Source organism: Mesocricetus auratus, unplaced genomic scaffold, assembly GCF_017639785.1.
Source record: "Mesocricetus auratus isolate SY011 unplaced genomic scaffold, BCM_Maur_2.0 Super-Scaffold_100029, whole genome shotgun sequence".
Classification (NCBI taxonomy): domain Eukaryota; kingdom Metazoa; phylum Chordata; class Mammalia; order Rodentia; family Cricetidae; genus Mesocricetus; species Mesocricetus auratus.
Window position 1 is genome coordinate 187,915 of NW_024429210.1, and position 23,902 is coordinate 211,816.

The following is a 23,902-nucleotide window of genomic DNA, read 5'->3' on the forward strand; positions in this document are numbered from 1 at the left end:
TATACCACCACTCCTGGGGTTTGTCCTTTTGTTTTCTCTCTCTGTTGGAGACCAGGCTGGCCTCATACGTAGAGAAATCTGCCTGCCTCTCCCTCCTAAGTGCTGGAATTAAAGGTGTACCACCCCCACCCCACCTTTTCTTTAGGTGAAGTATTTTGGAGTTCATTTTCTGTCTACGAAGTCTTTTCATTGTAAGTCATTGTAGTCAGTTCTTGTAAGCGTCTGACTAATGCTGTTTATTTTATCTCCAGTTTGGCTTTGGTTGAAGACAGAACTTAGCATATATGTACTGCTTTACCCACTGGAAGAATGACAGATGACAAAGATGTGCTTCGAGATGTCTGGTTTGGACGAATTCCAACTTGCTTTACACTGTATCAGGATGAGATAACTGAAAGGGAAGCAGAGCCATACTATGTAAGTACGTTGGTTGTTGAAATGGCTCTTTAACTTGTCTGTTGTAAATGCGGTTGTTAGAGCCTGAAGGCTGTCACTCAGCCAGCATTTTATATGCAACGGTCCCATGCCATGGGAAAAGTTAGAAGACTGGGTGATCACTAGTAATCAAATGCTTAGTGGCAAGTGTCAGGCGTAAATCCGACTCTCTCGGACTCTCCTAGAAACTGTAGTGTCAGCTCTGGGGAGGCAGAGACAAATAGTCCCTAGGGCTTGCTGGCCAGCCAGGCTAGCCAAACCAGTGTTTCAGATGGAGAGTGTCTGTAAAAATGGCTCATTGCTGTAGAACAGTTGTAGAGGGCCCTGGTTCTACTCTTAAAACCCACATGATGGCTCAACCATCTGTAACTTGGGCTCCAGCGGCTCCGACCCCCTCCTCTGGCCTTGGACGCCAGGCGTTCTTGTCCTAGACATACATACATGCATGCAAAGCACTCATGCACATAAAAGGAATCTTAAAAAAGCAATGTGAGGAGTGATGGAAGAAGATAGCTGACATTGACCATTGGTTTCCACCTGTGTGCACAGGAGCCAGTCATAGCGTGAATAAATAAATACAAATAAATAGGGGCTGGAGAGACAGCGAGTAAGTGCACATGCGCCTCTTGCGAGGAGCCACATTGGCAGCCACAATGCCTGTAATTCTAGCTGCAGAAGGAACTGATGGCTCTGCCCTTCACAGGTACCTGCACAGACATAGACATAGATGCACGCACATAATTACTAATTAAAATAACCAGTCTTTAATTAATACCCTCTAATCATGCTACCCCCCCCCACACACACGAGTCACTGCAGACAGTCTGATACACGTTCTTTTGTGTGTGTATGTATTCATCTATATTATTAGAGTCAGGCTAGGACTGTATCGATGATTGAGCAAAGGCTTAGGATGTCAGTACCTAACACACACATAACAGTGGAATCATAAGTTATGTGCTGTGTTTTAGTAGGAAGCTATTTTTAATAATAGGTTCAGGTTGGACTTTTTAAGCTTTATTTATTTTTTATGTTTGGGTGTTTTCCCTCCTGTACTATGTGATTGCAGTACCTGAGGAAGCCACTAGAGGATGCCTTAACTTTCTGGAACTGCAGTTACAGACACTTGTGATCTGTCATGTGGGGCTGGGAACTGAACCCACATCCTCTGCTCTCAACCACATATTGGATTTTTTAAAAGTATTTAGATGGTTCCAAGCAACTAATCAGACAAATATGTTTATAGTTGCATGAACTTACGAATGCACATGCACAAATCTACATATATTCATTGATCTAAATGTTACATATGACCTAATGATGTAATGTATGATCATAATATAGTATGACCTGGCGTGTTTAATAAAATATAGGGGCTTAGAGTGAAGCAGAGTGGTATAATATCTTCTTAACATTTAGTGGCACTGCCATGGATTCAGTCCCCAGCTTCCAAATACCATATATATACACATATACAAGCATACACATACATACACACCAACCTCAGTCTCCTGAATTTTGGGATTAAAAGCATGTGCTACCACATTCAGTCTACATTCTTTGTTTTAAAAACAAATTTCAAGGTTCTTTTGGTTTTACTGTGCTTTTCTTTATCCATATTTATGTGTCTATCAATCGAGTGGTATTCTTCCTGTTTATCCAGTAGCCCCCAGAGGCAAAGTGAGTTGTTTTATAGCTGTTTCTAATAAAGTTGACAGTGACAAAATAATGGTGACACACATACATACCACAGACACCCCTCCACAGACACACCACAGATACACACACTGCAGACATACATGCATGCCCACAAACACACACACATCAGTCAATGTGCCGGTAAGATGGGTCAGCAGTTAAGAGTGCTTGCTGCTTTTCCAGAGGACCTCACTTCCATTTCTGGCACACATCAGATTGGACAACCACGTGACTCCAGCTCCCAGGAGTTCTACACCCTCTTCTAGCCTCTGGACACATGCACACGGATGACACTCACACATAAATACAAATAAAATGGTTAGTGTCTGTGTGATTGAATTCGTAATGATTTGCTTTGGCCTCACCAGTGCTGGGAATAAAGATGTATATATTCTTCACCACCATGCCCAGTGCTGGAATTTCTTTTTCTAAATTTTTATTTCATTTTATTTTGTGTGTCTGAGTGTATATGTGTGTGTCACTTGCATACAGGAAGCCTTGTAGGTTGGGAAATGGTGTCTTATACCCTGAAACACACAGTTGTGAGCCACCATGTAGGTGTTGGGAACCAAATCCAGGTCTGCAAGATCAATAAAGCACTCTTAACCTCTGGGCTGTTCTCTACTCCTTGGGGAAAAAAATTCTGTTGGCCTAGAGCATGCTGTGTAGCAGAGGGTGATGACTTCATGCAGCCTCTTGGTCCGTTTTCACTCACCTCCCAAGTTTTAGACCTGAGCCCCAACACCAGATGCTTTCCTTATTTCTCTCTCTCCTTCTCTTCTCTTCCCCTCTTCCTCTTTTTGGAGATAAGGTCTCACTGTAAAGTCTCAGGCTGGCTCTGACCTCAAAGAGATCCTCCTGAGTGCTAGGACTAAAGTTGAGTACCACCATGCCTGGCCCCTTTGTGAATTCTTGAGCCTGTTTGAGCCTTAGATGATCGTGTGTGCTCTCCAGAATCAGCAGCTGAGACCCTTGCTCTCTAGTTGTGTCTGTCTTCCTTCTTGCCATTTCTGTAGGTTAATACTGTTTTCTGTAGAATGAACTGTTACTGTGTGTAACAGTAGGTATTTTAAAAATCCCGTTCCCTCCCTCTCACTCTCTCTGTCTCTGTCTCTCTCCTGGATCTTGCTGTGTAGATCAGGAAGGCCTCAAACTCAGATATCCTCCTGTCTCTGCCTCCTGAATACTGGAACTAAAGGTGTACATCTGGTCCTCCAAAATTCTAATTTCCTTTTGGTGAAATAAAACTAAGGAAGAAAGGGTTTGTTTTTAAATAAATAATTTATAATTATTTATTTAATTTCAGGTTATAGTCTGTTATTGTTGGGAAGTCAAGGCATCGGGAAGATGAAGCGTGTGCTTGCACCATATCCACAGTCAAGACAGACAGACACGAATGCACGCATGCTCACTGTCACTTCCCCTTCCCCACTCTTAAGATAGTCCAGAGCCTAAACCCAGGGAATGGTGTCTCCCACAGTGAGCTGTGTTGTCCCACACTGGTTCACATCAAAGCAAAAATCACACATAACCTTACCACAGACCAACTGTGTAGACAGTGCCACATTGACACTCTCCTGCCAAGTGATTCTAGATTGTATGGAGTTGACAATTAAAGTCAATCATCACACAAATTTTTGAAAATGCTTAGTTTGCCATACCTTTTTGATTTCCTATATCCTTCTGTATGCCACCTGTATTGGCTCTATAATTTTTGAAAGAGTAATTTATCTTTGTTATTTATTAACTACATTATTAAAGAATTATAAATATATTTTAATATATTAAATGTTAATTTTTATGTAAAATGTTATACTAGTGTGAATAATTTAATATTTAAGACAAATTTGACAGAATTACTTAATATCTTAATTAATATGGCATGTATTATGTAGTCTATAAAATGGTAAAGAAAATTGTAGATTTGTGTCAGTTATAAGTATATACCCTAAACTCTACTTAGACGATATAATCCAGTTGGAAACATTCACTATTTTAAACTCTAGCTTTTAATTTTTTATACAAAGTAGATGGCTTGCGATTGAGGTAGTCAAAACAATGCAAGGAGTACCACTGTTTTCCTTAAAATTAATAGGCTTACTTAATATATCTTAGTTTTGAAACAATAATGTATAAGTAAATATGGCTTTACCACTTTTCATTTCAGCTGCTTTTACCAAGAGTCAGTTATCTGACGTTGGTAACTGATAAAGTGAAAAAGCACTTTCAGAAGGCTCTGAGACAGGAGGACGTCAGTGAGATATGGTTTGAGTACGAAGGCACACCCCTGAAATGGTGAGTGAAGTTTTCTTCATTGTTAGACAGCAAATATATGCTAGCTTTAAAAAGGTATACTGCCCTGGGTCGGTTGTAAAAAGTTCTACAAAGAAAGAAATGAAGCCAACATGGTAGCACACACCTGTAATCACTGATTCAGAGGCTGAAGCAGGAGATTACCACAATTTGAGGCTGCTCTGGTCGATATATCAAGTACCAGGAAAGCCAAGGCCATATAGCAGGACCTTCTCTCAAACAAAGCAAAACAGGAAAGACACAATTGAGTAGTCTAGCTTAGATGTGAAGGTTAAACCATTATACAATATTTTACAATGTTCTGCCTTGTCTAGCATCTTTCAAACCCTGGATTTAGTCTTTGACCCTTCAGAAACCAGGAGTGATGAGGCACACCTGTAATCCCAGATACCCTGAAGCAGGAGTTACAGGTTGTGAGCTACCCCATATAGGTGCTGGGAACTGATCTTGGGTCCTCTGCAACATCAACTTTGTTTTGTTAATTTTTTAGATGTATGAGTGTTTTGCTGCATGTATTTGTGTACCACATGTATGCCTGTTGTCCGCAGAGATCAGAACAGGGCATTAGATCCCATGGAACTAGAGTTTCAGATGGTTATGAGCCACCTTGTGGGTGTTGGAAATCGAACCTGTGTCTTCTGTAAGAACAACAAGTGGTTTATACTGCGGAGCCATCTTTCAAACGCCTAATGTGTGTCTTAACTGCTGAGCTAGCTCTCCAGTTCCACACCACCCTGGCTGTTATGAAAACAGTCCTAAATTTCAGTTTTTCCATGAGCAGATGAGGTTTTTGTATTTTCTGTTATTGAGAGTTTTATTTATTGTTCTTTCAAAGTATTTAAAGTAGTGAAGCTATGAGCCAAAAGCTATGAAATAGTTCAAGATAGCCCGGGTGCTGTATTAGAATACTCATGTGTGTGTAGTTGATTGCAGACAGATGCTGACTAAGATGACTAAATGGAACTTGAGAAATACAAATAGATTAAAATACTTGTTCTCAGTCTAGAAATATTAAAATGAAGAGGCTTAGAAAGAGAGTTAGGGGATTGGAGCTGGTTCAGCAGTTAAGAGCATTGGCTGTTCTTCCAGAGAGCCCAGCAACCACATGGCTCAAAACCCTCTATAGTGGGATCTGATGCCCTCTTCTGGCATAAAATTGTACATGCAGATAGAGCACTCACATCAAACAAACAAAAAATTTTTGAGAAGATAAAAGAAAGAGACTTAGGAAATAACAGAAAACTTCTTATGTGTAAATAACCTTATTGTGCAGATGACTTATATCTGGAAGGAGCAAACTTCTGCGATTCAGCTTATAAGGTTAATATGTTAATAAGATGTGTCTATTAGATATAACATCAATAATATTTGGACAATTTCTTCTTTACTGCAAAAGAGTGATTTGACTTGTGATTTGACTTAAATATACCATCTTCCTACATTTGACATTTATCCCTTGAGAAAGCCTCACACATCACTGGGGGCTGAACATCTCAGTCTTGAGCTTCCTAGGCAATTACTCTTCCACTCTGCTTCATTCTCAGCTCCCTGGAAAGTCTTTTTTTTTTTTTTTGCCTCCAAATAGGATCTTCCTCTGTAACCCAGGCCAGTGAGAGGCTCAATCTCTATTCCGGGCTGTGTCAAATCATGGCTGTTTCCTCCTGTGGTCTCTAAGCTATTGAGATACCAGGTGTGCTCTGGAATGCTTAGCAGGCAGGACCTGGGCATTGAGAGCTTCGGATCAGAGCCTTTTGTGCCATAACGGCTTACATTCTACTTAACATTTTCCCCTAGTCTTTTCTCTAATTTCCTAGTAACTTCTTAATTTGCCCAAATTACAATAAAAAACTATTTAAGAAAAGTAGTTGACACACTGAATCCCCAATAAGTTAATGATATAAGCCCAGCATGATGTCTCATGCCTTTAATTCCAGCACTCAGGAGGCAGAGGAAGGTGGATCTCTGTGAGTTTAAGGGCAGCCTGGTCTATACATAGTGAGTTCCAGGACAGTCAGAACTCTGTAGAAAGATCCAGACTCCAAAAGAAAAAATGTTATGGATGCACAGACAGATAGGTTCTAAGACACAGTCTCTTGTGGGCTACAAGTGCTTTGTCATGGGGCCCATTGCCAGCCCTAGTACATTGTGTTGCTAACTCTTAAAAATTATCTGAGAAACAGAAGTGTTCATGCACCTCAAAATCTTAAGACTTTTTGGAATGATTGGACTGGACAGTAGAGGGTGCTCCAACACTGTATGTTACTTAGTGAAGTTTCTTATTACTACTCCAGCTTAAGTACTCATCATTTGTATTTGATACTTTCATACTGTAACAGTTCAAGGCTTCTTTTGCAGTAAACCCTGTTAATGGTTAAAATCTGGCTGTGTTTCTTGTTTGGTAGGAGAATTCTTGCCTAGTCTATAAAAGGTCCTGGCTTTGATTCCCTACCACTGCAGAAAAAGATGGTAGAGAGAAGAAAGAAAAATTCATTAGAAATTAGATATTTGACCTTTGAGTGCACAATTACGAAAGGTCTTTTGTTTTGGTATTTTGGGATTTGGGATTCTTAAATGTTATGTAAACTATTTTCAGAGTGGACTATGGAAATAGGAAGTTAAAACTGACTTCTGAATTGAAAAACAAAGGAAATACTGCTGATCTTAAACTTGGATGGAGTACAATGCCTGAGCATCACATGCAATTTCAGAAGCACATTCCAGCAAGATGCCCAGTGCAGACTTTCATAATTCTCTTTAGAATGTAGGATGCTCTTCAGTCTGTAAATACTGTGTACATTTTTCTCTTCTCTTCAGTCATTTTTGAGGTTTTTATCTTTTCTATTCATCTTTTTGTAAGGTTATGGATTTTAAAAATTATTTTGTAAAATGCTTTTTCAGGGCAAGGGTAGTACTGAACATCAGACTCAGGCTTTTGTAACTAGGCAAGTGAGTTAAATTACTTGGGTTTGCAGTTGGAGTTGCCATTGTTTTACTCAATGAAAAATAACTTGTGAATATTCTGTGTGGTGATTTTTCTGGGCAAGAAGATGCATTTCCGTGAAATGACCTGGGCAGTAGTACTCCAGTAATGGATCACCCTTTTTTTGTTTTGGTTTTTTAATTATTATTATTATTTCATGTCTGTGTGTCTGGTGTGTAGGGATTGTTCAATGGAGTGCTTGTGGAGGATAGAGGATGATTTTTTTGGGAGTCTGTTCTCAGTTTAGGATCAGCAGGTTGAATTAAGTAGATAGGCTTGCTTGAACCACCTTTCTAGCATTTTCTTTCTTTTTATTTATATCATCATCATCATCATCATCATCATCATCATCATCATCATCATATGCAGGGTTTCACATAGCCCAGGCTGGTGTGTCAAACTTGCTATGTTGCTGAGGTTGATCATTGAATTCTGGATCCTGCCTTTCCTTCCTGAATGCTGGGATTATAGACATGTGCAACCATGCCCAGAGGGCATGATGTTTTTTGTTAAGGGTATTCTGAATCGGTATTAACATGCTTCATAGTTAAAAGGCTGGATATTTACATACATATGTAATATTCAGTGAAATTATCATAAAACGGGATTTGCATGCTCTTTAGGTATGTATCTTTACACTTAGAAATTTATAAATCTTGAAAATAAAAAGCAGGGCCTGGAGAGATGGCTTATTGATTGAGAACACTGGCTGCTGTTCTAGAGAACTCAGGTTTGATTTCCTGTACCACACAGTGGCTCACAACTGTCTACAATCCAGTCTCAAGAGTTCTGACCCCCCTTTCTGACCTTTGAGGACACTACATGCATATACTTGGAGACAAAGCACCCATGCAACATAAAACTAAATAAATATAAGTTTATTTACTTAGCCAGGCGGTAGGGGCACACACCTTTAGTCCCAGCAGAGGCAGGTGGACCTCTGTGAGTCCGAGGCCAGTCTAGTATACCGAGTGAGTTCCCGGACAGCCTCCAAAAAAAAAAAAGTTTATGTACTTATTTTAGTTTTAAAAAGAAAAAGATGAAAGTGTCTTTAGCAACACATGCTCTTGATGCACCTGGACCAGGAGTTCAAGGCCAGTCTGGGCTACATGAGATACTATCTCAAAAACAGAACAAAACAGTTGCAGTAAAAAGCCAGATGTGATTGTGTACATCTATAATCCCAGCATCCTCCAGGAGGTGGCGGTAGAAGGATTGATTTTGCTATGTGTTTAGGCCAGTCTGGTTAAGATAGTAGCAGGTCAGCCAGAGGTGCGTAATGGGTTCCTCTCAAGAACAAACAAGATATTTTAGTATTTTAATTAACTTACAAAGAATGGTTTCCTCTTATCAGTACCAGATGATAATCAACACTACACTATAGCACTGATGAGAATCCCCTAGAGTATATTAGGCTCTTGTGGGAAACGTAAAGAAGAAAACAGCTAGCAGCTGGATGGAGCACATGTATTAACCCAGGCATGCAGCTGTGCAAAGTTACTTTCCTGTGAGTAACCAGTAAAGCCTATGACAGTGGGTGGTAAAATGTACTGGAAATTTGTTTGGGGTTCTAGTTATAAATTTATGTATTTTCTCTCTTTAAGATATACCTTTCATTTTTAGGCATTATCCAATTGGTTTACTATTTGATCTTCTTGCCTCAAGTTCAGCCCTTCCTTGGAACATCACAGTACATTTCAAGGTATAGTTTAAATAGCAATTCCTATTTGTTTAATTTGTGGTTCCTAATAGTGTAGAGTTTTTTCAAATGAATTTTTTTATTGTTTCTATTATTTTGTTTGTTTCTAAGACATGGTCTCACTCTGTAGCCCATGCTGGCAAGGAACTTACTGTGTGGTCTAGGTTAGCCTCAAATTCAAAGTAGATCTCCTGCTCAGCCAGCTTAGTGCTGGAATCGCAGGCCTGTGCCTCCACAGCTGACTAATCGCCCACTGCAGGACAGTCACTGACTCCCTAGCTCTCCACTGCTGTTCTGTTTGCTCTGAGATACTCTTCAGTTTCTTCCAAATTTTTGGCAAAACCATTTAATATATACATATCTTTTCCTTTTTAGAGTTGAGTAAACCATGTTTTAGATTTACAACAGGTTATAGAGCTTGTTATATATAACATACATATAATATACAGAGTTATATTTCTAAGTTTATATAAAAATTAAATTCTCAGGTATAGAAGTGGCATGAGAGTAGCGATTAGAACAACTTAGTACTGTTGAAAAAGTTTCATAGCTACTTTCACAGAAGTCCAAAGATTTGGTGAGCCTGTTTTGAAACTTTCGTTCCTGTGGTTTTTGAAGCCAGGTCAATTTAATGTTGCCTGATTTGTAAAATATTGGTCATAGATGAGCATAGCAATGCACTGAGTGACCCTTGTGCTCAGGAGGTAGAGACAGAAAGGTTTTGAGTTCAAGCTCAGCTAGGGCTTGGGCTACATAAGGAGTTTGAGTCCAACTTTGACTATATCATAAAACCCTTAAGAAATAAAAATAACATACTGGTCTCCTCCCTCTTTACTTATGTAGTACCCCTCCTACTTCCAATTCATGAACGACTTTATAGGCTTCTGAAGAACATCTTGAGTTATCCCTAGCAAGAGGCTGTCAAATGGCAGTGGACGGTGGGGAAGCATAAGAGAGTCGTTATGTAAGGGCTGCTTATTCAGTCATCTCCTAAACACCACTCTCCATTCTTCTTATGATGCTTTTTCTTCATGCCTGTGCATCTATAGTAAGGTGCTTTGCAAAATAGTGTGTTACTGTAGATCTTACTTATCTCAGAACTGTACAGGTAAACCCTCAGTCCTAATATGCGTGAGTTTCAGTTGCCATAATGTATATGGAATGGGCTTCATATTCATATAACAATTGCAGTTTTCAGTGTCATGAAAATGAAACTACTTCAAACAGATATAGAGGATCAGTGTTGCTCAACAAGCCTTTCCTTTTAGTTTTTGAAATAAAAAATAGGTCTAGTAACTGGATGAAATTTTAAGTTTACTCTAATTTATTTAATCCAATGGTCTGGAAAGTTCATAGCCACCACCATTCCAGTGCACACTCTCATGTGCATATAGGCCATGGTGGATTTTGGTGCAGTTGTTATTGTAATCTCCTTGTAAAATCAGAAGAGGGTATGGGTTCCTTAGAGCCGAAGTTGTAGGATTCTGTGAGCTGTGTGGTGTGGTTGCTGAAATCTGATCTCTGGTCCTCTGACACTGCTCCTAACTGCTGAGCCATCCCTCCAGCCTGTAAGTCGGTTTCAGTCTCAGCAAACTGACCTGGGCTGCTCAACATGATATAAGTTTGGCACACACAGCACCAGCTTTTACAGCCATCATAGGTTTTGTTGTTGTTCCTTGTTGGTTTCCTTTCCATCCATTGTTCTAGTAAGTTTTATGTTGGCTCCGTAGCCACCTCAGTGGTTCTCATCAGCTTCACAGTCACTGCAGCCGTGTTCCTACACACACAGCCCTACAGTCCCTGCTTAGAGGCCTCTGCCTTCCTTCTTCCCTTTATGTTGTCTGAATGCCCCCATGGCTTGTTCAGCAACTGAAAGAAAGGCCTTAGTGGTGTCACCCAGGTACCTAGGTTGTTTAATTGTGTGTGAACATACACCAATTTTTTCTGAATTCTTAGTTAAAATATTACTATTAATTCAGTAAATACTGAGATCCTGCTGTGTGCTAGCCCAACACCGTTCTAGGAGTTTGGGATTTATGCTCAAAGGACACAAAGACACTCAAACACTGAAGACATTTCCCAAGCTGTTTTAGAACCTGCATAACTGATCCCAATACAATTAAGGAAATTGAAAGTAGATTACAGATCAATATCCTTTATGAACATGGATGTAAAAATCTTCAATAAAAGATTAGTAAGTTGAACCCAGCAGTGCCTAGAAAAAGCACAATACAGACTATGCTGAGTTTATCTCACAAATACAAGATTGATTCAAAACTCAGTTATCAGTCAGTATAATTTATTACAATGGCAAAATAAAATAGAAAAGTCACACAGCAAAATCAATAAACACAGAAAAAAATGGACAGAGTTCAATAACCAGTGCCATCAAAACCCTTAGCAAGCTTAGGAATAAAAGAAAATTTACTCAGTTTGACCAAGGGCATAGCAAAAATCATCCTAAGTGATATTTTAAAAATGATTAGATTTACTTTATTTTATGTGTATGAATATTTTGCCTGAATGAATGTATATGTGCCATATGTGTGCTTATTACCTGTGGAGGCCAGAAGAAGAGGTGTCTATCTTTTGGAACTAGACTTACAGGTGGTTGTGAGCTGCCATTGGGTGCTGAGAACCTAACCTTGGGATCACTGCAAGAGCAGCAAGTGCTCATAACCACTGAGCCTTCTCTGCAGACCCCTACATGATAGATTTGAGTCAGGAAGAAAACAAGGATGTCTGACCCTTCCATTCATATAAGCAGTTCTTCTGTAATCCAACATATTTTCCTTAAAACAAAACAAAAAAAAATGGCTTTTTAAGATTGTGTAGTTAAAAACCACAGGGACAAGTTTAAAAGCTTTGATGATGTAGCTAACAAGATAGGAATGTCATAATCCACAGCACAGTTTTACAGGGACAACTGGCTAAGAGGTATGCAAATACTGTACTAAGGATGGCATTTCAAGTTGAAAAAGACTAAAAGTTTGCTTGTGGAGATAGGTGACACATGCCAGCTGTGAAGCTGTGGAAAGGCTATTTGGAATCAGAAGTTGTAGTGGCTGGTGTTTGTGACTGTGACTGCTAACGTCAAGTGTTTCCAATGTGGAGGCTTCAGACTTTCTGCATTCTACTCAGATCTGTCTAGCTGGTACAGATTGGAGTGCACCTGCTGCTTCTCGTGGGCAATATTTGTATAAGTACACACAGAATCCACATTATACTTAGCCTCTTACCTCAGTTGCTTTGGAACAAATGCAAAAGATTAGAACAGAAAGTTTGCAGAGCATATGAAATTACCAATAAATACATGAAAAGGTGCCTACCATGTTTAGTCATCAGGGAAATGTAAATGAAAACCAGAGAGAGATATTACTTTACACTCACTAGAATGACTAAAATGAAAAAGGACTGATAAAAAGTTTAACATGAGTACCCAGAACTGTGAAATGTTGCTGATGAGAGTTTAAAACTGAATGTCACTTCAAGAAAATAGTTTGCCAGCTTTTAGAAGACTTTAATTGCTGTTTGCAGCTGTATATTTAGAAACTTGAAAAAGGTGTCTACTCAGACACTTGAATATTACTGTTCACAATGGCTTTATTAACCAGGTCAAGGTTGGAAATAATGGTGGTAACAACAGGTTTTCAGGATTAAACACATAATGATATATTCATTCACTACAACTAAGTAACAAAAGGAGTCAGTTCAAGAGTATGCTAAGTCAATGGAACACTATTTCATGTGAGATTTTACTATAGGCAAAACTGCTGCAACAGATCATATCAGTGACTGGTGGAGGTAGGAAAAAGAGAGCCTGCTGCCCAGGACACAAAGTAACTTGTGGTAAACTTTTAGTGGAGAATGAGGCTGGAGGGAGGGGTTGTGGTTAACTTTTGGTGAGGAATGAGGGGATGTGATTGTTTATGTGTTGTAATGTTCTCTATCTTGTTTGGTTGGTAGTTGTTCAAAGTCAGAATTCATCTAACTGAAACTTCCTAAGTTTCATTGTGTGTGAACTGCATCTTAGTAATTTGGCTTATTTAAGAAAGAGTTACTGATAGTTGAGGTCATTACCTCTGTTTTATGGACTTCAGAGTACTGTTACCTGTGAACATGTTAACAGCCATTGTAATATTGCCAGTATAACTACAACAGAATCCAGAGTAGGGCCAGAGTGAGCTTAACCTTGGCTTGGGAGAAAGGGAAAGTTTTCCTGGATGGTGTGCCATAGAAGCTGAACCTGAAGTTGAGGAGTCTTTGACCAAATGTATAAGTAGTTAGGCAAGGAGAAGGGAATGTTCTAGGTAGAGGAAAAGAGTGCTGCAAGAGTTGATGTGAAGACAGAGATGAGAGAGTGTTGCTGGAAGAACGGAACGCGCGTTGAGGATTGGAGCTACTCAAGTGCTTGAAGCAGTGAGGTGATGTGTGCAGGGAATAGATAGGGTAGGAGGGTTAGGTGGGTAAGTAAGCAGACCCTGAGGTAATTTAGAATCTTGATGGTTTGATTATGTCCTAAAAGAAGAAAAAGTTGAGGGAGAAGTGTAGGTCTTGGTGTTTGGAAGGTCACTGTGACTCTAAATGCAAAAACATCAAGAGTATAAAATTCTAGGCATGTGTCCTTGGTAGCTTAAACTATCAATTTGACACAGCCTGGAGTCACCTGAGAAGACGCCTCAATTGAAGAATTTGCCCAGATCAGAATGGACTGTGTGCAATTATGTTGGGGATTACCTTGATTGTTAACTAACATTGGAGGGGTCAGTCCCTGTGGGTGGCACCATACCTTGGGCAGGAAGTCCTCGACTGTATAAGAAAGCTGGCTGAGGATAAGCCTCCCAGTTAATGAGCCCACAACCATCATTCCTCATGGTTCCAGCTTCAAGTTCTTGTTTGAATTTCTACTCTGACTTTGCTCATTGATGGTTTGTTACCTAGAAGTGGGAACAGATAAGTCCTTACCTCCCTTGTAAACTTGTTTGGTCAATGTTTTATCACAGAAACAGAACACACTGCATGGGTGTTGTTGCAAGGTTTTTCAGAACTGTGAACAGTTCTTAGCCATTCTTAGCCTGGGGTGTTGCAAGCTGGGAAATTCCAGATCTATTTAGGATATAAAGTATCAGACTAGGTTTGCTCTGGAAAATTCGGAGGGGTGGTGGTAGCATTAGTTTGTTTATCTTTGGATTTGTTGAGTTGCTTATATCTCTAGGACACTTACTAGACTTGTGTGGGCTGAAGGTTCTAGGAAGGATCCTGGCAAGAAAGAATATTGATAATCTTTAGTTCCTAAGTGGTATGGAAATATGTAATCTCACTCAAGGTGAGGATATGGAATGAAAAAGAAAAGGGGTTCTAGGTTATGTACTTTAAACACAATCCACACCAATATTTAAGAATAGCTTTGGAAAAGCAAATAGTGTAGAGAAGGAAGAAAATGGGAAGTGTTGATAGCAGAAACTTGTGTTAGATTTTGGTGAATTCTTACAACAGCAATTTGAAAGATGTTTCTGTGACTAGCCCAAATGGTTAACTGATGGCAGGGAATTGATAAGAACTAAAAGGCCTGGGTGTGAATGTGTGGGGATGCACTTTGAGAGTTGAAGCCAAAGAGAAGCTGGGGATAAGGCTTGTGCTTGGCTCTGGGTAGTGTTTTCAATGGGAAGAATATATGTTAAACAGTACACCAAGGGAGAAATGAGCAAAGCTACTCTTATGGGAGAATCTAAAGATTCAACAAATAGAACCTAGGAGACACAATGAGAAATAAATACCCTATAGGTTGTAGGAAGGAGGACTGATAATTGGCTGTAGCTAAGCTTGTAGGTTACACATTGGTAGAAATACAATTTTTAAAAAATTGAGAAATGTTAGCATTATTTGGTGTCTGGTACACTTATTTTAGCATTGGTTTGTTTTTCCTTTTTTTTTTTTTTTATTTTAAGACAGGGTCTTACAGTTTTGGCTGGTCCCCGAACTGCACATGATTTTGATGCATGTCTTCAAATGATGGATTTTGTGGAATGTGCTACCACATTTGGCATTTAACTTCTGTCAGCTTTAGAATTATGGGTAGGGAGGGCACAGAAGGAGGTGGACTGTGAATCTGTAACCCATGCAGGCCTCAAATTTGTGTCCCTCTGGCCTCCACCTCCTGACTCTGGGAATATAGCAGGCACAGGATTGTTTTTCCCAATATGTTCTTTCTTTTCTTGAAAAATAATATATTAGAAGAAATATCTGGGGGGCTGGAATACCCTCCCTTCCCAACTTTTTGTGTGTGTGCACCAAAGTAATCTTGGGAAACTTTTTTAAGGATTTTTTAAAATTTAAATTTAAATTAGAAACAGGGTTGCTTCACCTGTCAATTCCAGGTCCCTCTCCCTTTCCCTCCCCTCCTCCCACACCCTCCCACCAACCCCTCTAATATCCCCTCATTCCCCCAGGGAAGGGGAGGCCCTCCATGGGGGTGTCCATAGTCTGTCATTTCATCCAGGGCAGGGCCTAGACCCTCCCCCGAGAGTCCAGGGTGAGAGAGCATCTCTCATTGTTGGATGGGCACCCAAAATCCATTTGTATACCCGGGATAAATACTGATCTACTACCCAAGGCCCAATAGATTACCTAGGCCTCCTCACTGACACCCACATTCAGGGGGTCTTTATCAGTCCCATGCTGGATTCCCAGCCATCAGTCTGGGATTCAAGAGCTAACCCTTGTCAGGTCAGCTGTTTCTGGGGGTTAAACCAGCCCAGTCTTAATCCCTTTGCTCATCAGTCCTCCCTCTCTGTCACAGGATTCCTTGAGTTCAAGTAAATTTATAAACTATGGCTTTATACTTTTCATTCCAAATGTGAGTCTAGTACTAGAGGTGAGTTGGTGATAAAACAGTGAAAGCTTATGTTTAATCAAATATTTGATTCCTTATGTATGAGATGAAAATGCATTTTAGAAATGTATTTTTTGATTTGCTTAATTGTTCTAATAAATTACCATCAGTTTTGTGGTATTTCCAATGGGCTCAGGTTTTTTTTCCCCTCATAAAGTAATGCTTTGATTTAATGTTATTAAATTACTTTTAATACATCTAGATACATTGCAGACAGTCGGTGAATATTCTAATTAAATAACAGTTATAATCTCTAGTGGGAGATAGGAGGATTTAGCTCAGTGATAGAACACAGAAAGTCCTGGGTTTGGTCCTTAGATTGTGGTGGGAAGTGTGTGTGCAAAATGACAAAAAAGACACCTCTAAGCAAACTGACACATAAAGGGAAATTTTCAGAGTATTCCTGTAAAAGCGAAGTAAAGTTTATTTTGTCATGCTTCTGATCTGAAAGATAGATGAGAGAGTAAACATTGCATCACACTCTTTATCTTTGAGAATTTGTTTAGATCAGAAAGATAAGCGTGTGTACACAATGGCTAATGCATACATACTGGGAAAAGTTAGAAATGTAATGAGTCAAGGATCTTTTGTAATTTCATTGTGAGGTTTGGAAAACAAATCTTTTTATTCTCACTTGGGTAGATGTGAAAGAGGTGCATTCACAGGTGGGAGCCAGGGGGCTGTGAGGAGGGACCTGTCACTTCTCTCAGCTGCTTTGACTGCATAAGCTCTCTCTTTTACATTACTGCCTCCCATTCCGTTTTTTCCTGAGTTCTTATCATGGAGGATTTCAGAACCTCCCTAGATTGAGGTGGGCCTTTTCTTTTTTTTTTTTAATTCATGTATCTTTATTTGTAAATATCCACTGCAAAGAGTTATTTGGTCTGGTTTGAGGCCTCTGGTTTCTCCTGTACTATCATTGTTGGGCCCTCACTGGGATTCCTCTTGTATATCTTCGTGTTACCCTGTGATCCTACAGTTTTGGGTCTGCAGGACCCGTACCTTTGCATGCTCCAGCAGATCTCAGATGGGGTGGATGTTGGAATGGGCCAACTCATAACCCTGGTTCTGGGCCTGGGTAGTTGCAGGGTTGTCAGCCCACCAGCTGTCCCCTATCCTCACCACCAGGGTGAGCCCTCCTGCCTTGCCCTGGCTCATTCACCCCTTGCTGCAATGAGCAAGGGGCAGGGCCAGTCCTCCTGTTTTCTTGCTCTCCCACACCTGTACCTTCAAAGGACTGTGTTGTCCAGGTGTGGCATTAGGGGCTACTCTCCCAAGTGCTGTGCTGATAAGGGACAGGGACAGCTCTCCTGCTCTTAAGACATCAGGCCAGCTCTTGTACCTGCCTCAGGAGTTGATGGGGGGGAGGGCAGAATCTCTCCCCCTGCCCATGCTGCCACAGAACAATGAGTGATGGGGACACCTCTCCCATGCTCACAGCTTTGGGGCTGGCTCACCCACATCACAAGTGGGGTTGGCTCTGTTGTGCTGCCCAGGTGAGGTGCAGGGCCTGCTCTCCCACCCACCTCAGACATTGATGGGGGAAGGCATCTTTCCTCAGCCCATGGCCATCATATGGCAGATGAGGGGTGGGGCCAGCTTGAGGTGGGCCTTTCTTTGAAGATAGGTGTAGAGGAATGTCAGTGTCCTCTTTTAGATCCCTCTGACTCCAAGGGCCACTCATTCACAAATGGATATTGGTATCAGTTATAGGGGTCATATATGTGTTATGCATAGGAACCTGAAAAAGACCTCACAGATGAGGATTATTTGGGAATAGTACAGATTGTGTCAGACTAGTAATGCTTTTTAAGTTAATTTTTAAAAAGTATTTTTAGTTACTGTGATAATAAAATATGGTATGCTGGGAACATCGGCAAATGGGCTAAGTTCTCTTTAGAAGCTCATTTGTCTCTGCATCCATGTTCTGTGTGTTTCCCTTTGATAGAGTTTTCCAGAAAAGGACCTTCTACACTGTCCATCCAAGGATGCAGTCGAAGCCCATTTTATGTCATGTATGAAAGAAGCTGACGCTCTAAAGCACAAAAGTCAAGTCATCAATGAGATGCAGAAAAAAGACCACAAGCAACTCTGGATGGGACTGCAGAATGGTAACTACATAGCCTGACTTCTGGGTGCTGCGGGCAGTAGCAGTGTAAGCTAGCTCTGGCCTCCAGGCCCATGTCTTGCATTTCATCTTGCTGGTATTGCTGTGTTCCTGGATCATCTCACAGGCCCATCCTTAGCCCATGATTTGAGACAGCATAAACCTTAAGTTCTTCTTCTGAAAAAAGAGTATGGTCCTCATTCCGTAGGTGTGGCCCTTTCTGATCATAGTTGGGAACTGCATGTGTCCTGAAGGGTCTCTGCTCAGATGAGGGCTGCTGCTCCAGCCTCTTCTTTCTCACAGTGGTAGATTGTTTCTGTGCACGAGTGCTCTCTTGCCTTGCTGTGATAGAAACTCCTCCTCCTGAGGATCTAGCTTGGTTGTTAAAGTGTTTGCCTATCACTCAGAAGCCCTGCTTTATCCTCAGCCCAAGCAGGCGTGCTGGTGCATGTACGTAGGAGGTGGAGGCAAGGGGATCAGAAGGGGGAGGTCATCAGCTGCACAGCAAGTTCTAAGCCAGCCTGGAGTACATGAGAGGGGGAGGGGGAGGAACAGAGGGGAAAGAGAGAGGGCTGATGAGGCAAGTGGAGTGAGAGAACAAATACTCCTGATGGAAAATGAGGTCATGTGCATTCCTATCTCTGGGAGACCTGTGGCTTCTTACTCCTGCGTGCATTGTTTGCCTTCTAATACACACAGAAATGTGATTTTAAAGTTCTGGCTTCTTGGGGTCCATTGTGCATGGCTAAGTAATACCTAGTTCTTAATTAAATTGCTCAAATTATAGCTACTGTGGCATATTACCATAAGTAATTAAGTGCAGTAGAATTTTATTGCTTGTTTTTTAAAAGTGTGTGTGTGTGCGCGCGTGCGCACGTGCACATGCCATCTATGTACATGCATTCACGTGTGTGTTGTGGAGGTCAAAGGAACGTGTCAGATCCCAGGAGCTGAAGTTATCAGCAGTTGGGAACTGCTGGGAACTGAGTTGTGGGTGCTGGGTATGAGCTTGGGTCCTTTGAAGTATCGCTCCAGCCTCTACTGCTAGCATGGTATGGACAGCATTCCATCTTGTGTCTACTGATTAATCGCTAAGCATTTGCCATTCTCGACACAAACAGCAAGACATGTGGGGCTGTAGCTTCCTTGTGTACTTTTAGTTGTTGAGTCCACTTAACATTTATGGATGGGGATAAAAGGGTATGGTCCAGAAACTGAAAGTGTAGAAGACAATGAGGACTGTTGACATGCAGCAGAAAAAAACATGTGCAGGTGAACTCATTAACGTAAGTGGAGATAGCAGACAAGATCCCAGGTTAAGTGAGCCTCTTGGTGTCATAGAAAAACAACTCTCAGAGGTATGCAGGAAATAAAAATGCAAATATGAAATATTTATGCTCATTACACAAATATTTTGGTTAGGTAGATATAGCAAAGATGGTTTCTCCTAACTTTGTTATGTTTTTCAAAGAAATTAAATTGTGTTGGGGTGTGTGTGCCAGGTGGCTGCTTGCCCCCTCATGCTTCTGCAGAGGCCAAAGGCTGACTTTGGCTATTGTTTCTGTTGCTTTTCATCTCACTTGCTCAGATAGGGCCTCACTGAATTTAGAGCTCTCCATTTTAGGCACATTGGCTGACTGGCAAGCCTTAGGAGCTGTCTGTCTTTGTGTCCTTAACAATGGAGTTGTAGGCATACATTGTGGGTGCCAGGAGCAGAACTCAGATCCTCATTCTTACATAGCAAGTACCAGAGAGCCATCTCCTGAATAGTTTTTCTCTTCCTCCCTCCCTCCCTCCCTTCCTTCTCACTGTCCTAAATGCATTTTGTGTTTTAAATTCCTTTTAGTTTTGCTGTATATGAAATAATAACAAATAGAATCTCTAATGTTTTGATGCGAAAGTTAGACAAATCATACAATAATGCCATCATGCTCCACCTCCATCCCAGATTGAATCTCTATATAGCCCCGGTCAGCCTTAAACTCATGGCCTTCCTACCTCTACCTCCTAAATGCCCAGATTACAGATGCAGGTGCTATGCCAGCCTTCCCTGTTACTAACATTACATCTTTTGAGCCATGTGTCACTTTTCCAATGCACATGGGCCATTATGACAGTCGCTTGTATTTATCTTTGTGTTTGCCCTTGTCTAAGAAGACATCCGGTATAAGTTCTTTCTCAGTGACACTGAACTGTTGCCCAGTCAGAGTGTGACTGTTTGGTATTTACTGAACTTTATGCAGAGTCAGCGACCTCAGCGTGTAAGGCACATATTTTATGATGTATATGATAATCACATTTCTCATTCTTCTGTTAGATTTGCATTTGATCTGGGTGACATGGAATTGTTCCATAGTTTCATATTTATACATCTGGAATTTTTCAAAACCTGGCAAGCACCACACATTTTTCCCTTCAAAAATTGTTATTCAAATAATTAAAATGTTTTGTAACCTAAAGAAAGTACACTGCGTGCTCAGTTGTGGTTAAATCCAGCACTTAGAAGAGGTGGAGACCTGTCACAAAGATGCTGGGGCTCATACAGAGAGAAGATATTTAAGAAAACGTTGACTTCAAGTCATCTTAGAACTTGAGGATGGATATAGGAAGACCAGGAGTTCAGGACTATCCTAGCTACATAGCTAAATTTCAAGCTAGATTGGACTACATAAGGTCTTGTTTCAATACCACAATCACTACCCACACTATTACACACATAAACACACACACACACACACACACACACACACAGTTGTGGAGTCAAGAAGCCTGACAACCAAAGCTCATTCCCTAAAGCGTGCGCGCACACACACACACACACACACACACACACACACACACACACACACACACACACACACACATGTGGGCTCGCCACCCCTTCCCCCCACACACACGCGTGTAGAGGAAGGAGAGAACCAACTCATGTAATTGTCCTCTGCTCTTCACATGAATGTCAGGATACACACACAGATAGTTGTAAATTGCACCTTAAAATGCTTAAAGTTAACTATGGCATGTTTGTGAAGATGGGTGCTTCATTGTTCTTTCTCTCTTTTTCTGAATGATTAACTTCTCATGTCTTTATACTTTGTCCATCACCCTTTGTGTGAAGCCTTCTATTTGTAGAGTTAACAATGTGTATCTAACTTGTATTGTCATTGTGTCGGAAGGTGTGATCCTCAAGCACCTGGGGACAAGACAGCCAGGCAGGGCTGTGACACTGCATGTTCTGAAACACTGCCATTCAGATGCATTTCTGTTCTTGAGTGTCACTGCACTGGTATGTTTTCTATATTGCACTATGTCATACCTGTGATTAGTGTATATCTTATATTTCTAATCCCCAAAACATAGTGTGATCTTAGAGAGTAAAAATGTTTTGAATTACTTTTTTTTCACATGATCAGGAAGTGATATTAAAGTGTTTTGTAACTAGTATAATAGTCTCTATATTTTTATATTTAAGGGTTTGTTGTTGTTGTTGTTGTTCTTTGACCCAAAGGCAAGGTCCTGATTATTTGTGAAGTCATAGACTTGTCGCCTTTTTGTCAGCGTGGTTGTAAATTTTTCCAGATTCTGACAAAGCAAGTGGTCTGTTTGTTCCATTCAGAGCTGCACCTGGAGAGCACCAAAGTTAAGCACAAGTTTCAACGATTTTTGAATACTTTCAAATGCTAATTTTAATTTTGAAGCCCTCTGAAGGAGAAATAAGAAAAGCTTTTGAAACCAAGAAAACTCATTTAAGGCATAATGTGCCTTTCGGTTTTTTTATAGGCTTTCATTTTAGATAGGATGTGCCACCTCTCTGAAGCAGAGCTAATGGTCACAAACAGAAAGAAAGTAGCATTTTTATTTATGAAGTAGTTGTCAGTCCCTGCAAAGGTTTTCTGTTCAATGTCAAATTGTGTGGGAGATTTGAGGAAGTTACTAAAAGATAACAAGAATAATATAAGACTCAGCTTTTAACAAGTCTTCCCTGAGTACATCTATTGTATCTATTTGGATTTTTGAAGCAGGGTTTCATGTAGTTCAAACTAGACAACCTTTTCATACCCCTCCTCACCTTCCAGGTGATGGGATTATAGGTGTGCATTACCACACTCAGACTGAGTCAGCAGTTTTAAAAAAGAAAATGATAAGAAGTTCCATACACTTACATAAAAGTGAGATTTGACTGGTAAATATGATTAAAATTTCCACTGCTTATAAAGTGTTAGACTTTTTAATTAATTTATGGCACACACACACACACACACACACACACACACACACACACACACACACACACCCTCCCTCTACCTCTGTACTGTTTTCTCCCTTTTTAAGACATGGTTGCAGTATGGTCTGGCTTCAACTTGGGATCCTTCTGCCTCAGTCTCTTGAATGCTGGGATTGTGTCCATATACCAACACACTCAGTCCCAGTTTGCGATTTTTAACATAAAACTGATTTTAGGAGGAAATAGACAGGGCTGGAAAGATGGCTCAGCAGTTAAGAGCACTTTTTGCTCTTCTGAGGACTCAGGCTCAATTCCCAGCACCCACATGGCAGCTCACCGTCTGTAACTCCAGTTCCAAAGTCTCTGGCACCCTCACACAGAACACCAGTGCACATAAAATAAAAATAGTGTGAGGCATATTAGAGACTGATGATAGAGAGATGGTATATTAAAGGCTTATGTGCTAGAGACAGATGTTTTATGTTTTCATCTTGCCGTTTTTGTTTGTCTGAACTGGACTGGGTCTATTCATTCCTGTTATGTAGTTCGTCTTTTACCTGTGAGTCAGTCAGATCACTTTCTCTCTGGAGTTCCTGTATGGATGCAAAGGCAGAATTCTAGCGACTGATTTTTCTTTTCTTTCCCCCATTGATTTGAAAACTGCCTGGATGAAGCAGAGAAAGGCCGTTTTAAATGAGTAAGATGTGAGGTTAGTAAGACCAAGGGGGTTGTAATGGAGTTAGAACTATAAAGTTTGAGGTCTAGGCATCAGAGGAGCTAGAGGAAGTGTTGAGAGCACATACCTGCACACCAGGACACAAGTTATAAGAGTCAACTCCTTAATGCCCTAGTGAAAGGGGGCTCCATTACCTTGGCTACATTGTTTTCTAGTAATTACTTTCACTTTCCAAATGGTCTTTGCTGGAGAGAGAAGACAAGCCTGTCAGGCAATGAAATGAACTCAGTTTCAGGTGAGTGTTTGCTCATCTTAAGACCTCAGTCACCTCCCCATTCATTGTTTCATAAAACTTATGATACTGATTTTATAATTCTACATTTCAGTTCTTTGCTTTTTAATATTTATTTTGCATTATATGTGAGTATATGTCCTGTACATGTCAAGAGTGCAGGTGCCCTTGGAGGCCAGCGATATTGGATCCTCTGGAGCTAGAATTACAGATGGTGGTGAGTGGCCTGATGTGCTTTCTGGGAACCAAGGGACTCATGCCCTCTGGAGGAGCAACAAGTACTCTTACTCACTGAGCCGGCACCACAGTCCATGGTTGTTTGCTTGTTTTTTTAAAGATTTATTTTGGTTTTGATAGTGTATGGGTGTTTGTATATGGGTTTGTGCACTTTAGTAGGGATGCCTACAGAGTACAGAAGAGGGCGTCAGATGGCCTGGAGCTGGAATTATAAGCATCAGTGGGTACCAGAAATTGAACTCTGGTTTTCCATTTGAACTCTGGTCCTCCAGAAGAGCAGTGAACAATCTTAACTCTTGAGCCATTTCTCTATCTTCATCTTTTAATGGGTCTTTCTTTTCTTAAAAAGTG

General features: G+C 40.6%; 1 protein-coding gene across 9 annotated transcripts in view; it reads left to right on the forward strand.

Annotated features, from left to right (window-relative positions):
* The window catches only part of Atg5 (autophagy related 5), a 105,398-nt gene that overhangs the window by 18,838 nt on the left and 62,658 nt on the right, over nucleotides 1-23,902 (forward strand). For 7 of the 9 annotated variants that reach the window (XM_040733182.1, XM_040733179.1, XM_040733178.1 and 4 more), the window contains 4 exons: nucleotides 252-417; nucleotides 4,301-4,428; nucleotides 9,050-9,128; nucleotides 17,966-18,128. In XM_040733182.1, coding sequence (XP_040589116.1) covers nucleotides 310-417; nucleotides 4,301-4,428; nucleotides 9,050-9,128; nucleotides 17,966-18,128 — 478 coding nt within the window. In that variant the 5' untranslated portion in view covers nucleotides 252-309. The remainder of the gene's footprint in view (nucleotides 1-251; nucleotides 418-4,300; nucleotides 4,429-9,049; nucleotides 9,129-17,965; nucleotides 18,129-23,902) is intronic. The other 2 variants (XM_040733180.1, XM_040733181.1) reach the window with 1 other exon arrangement.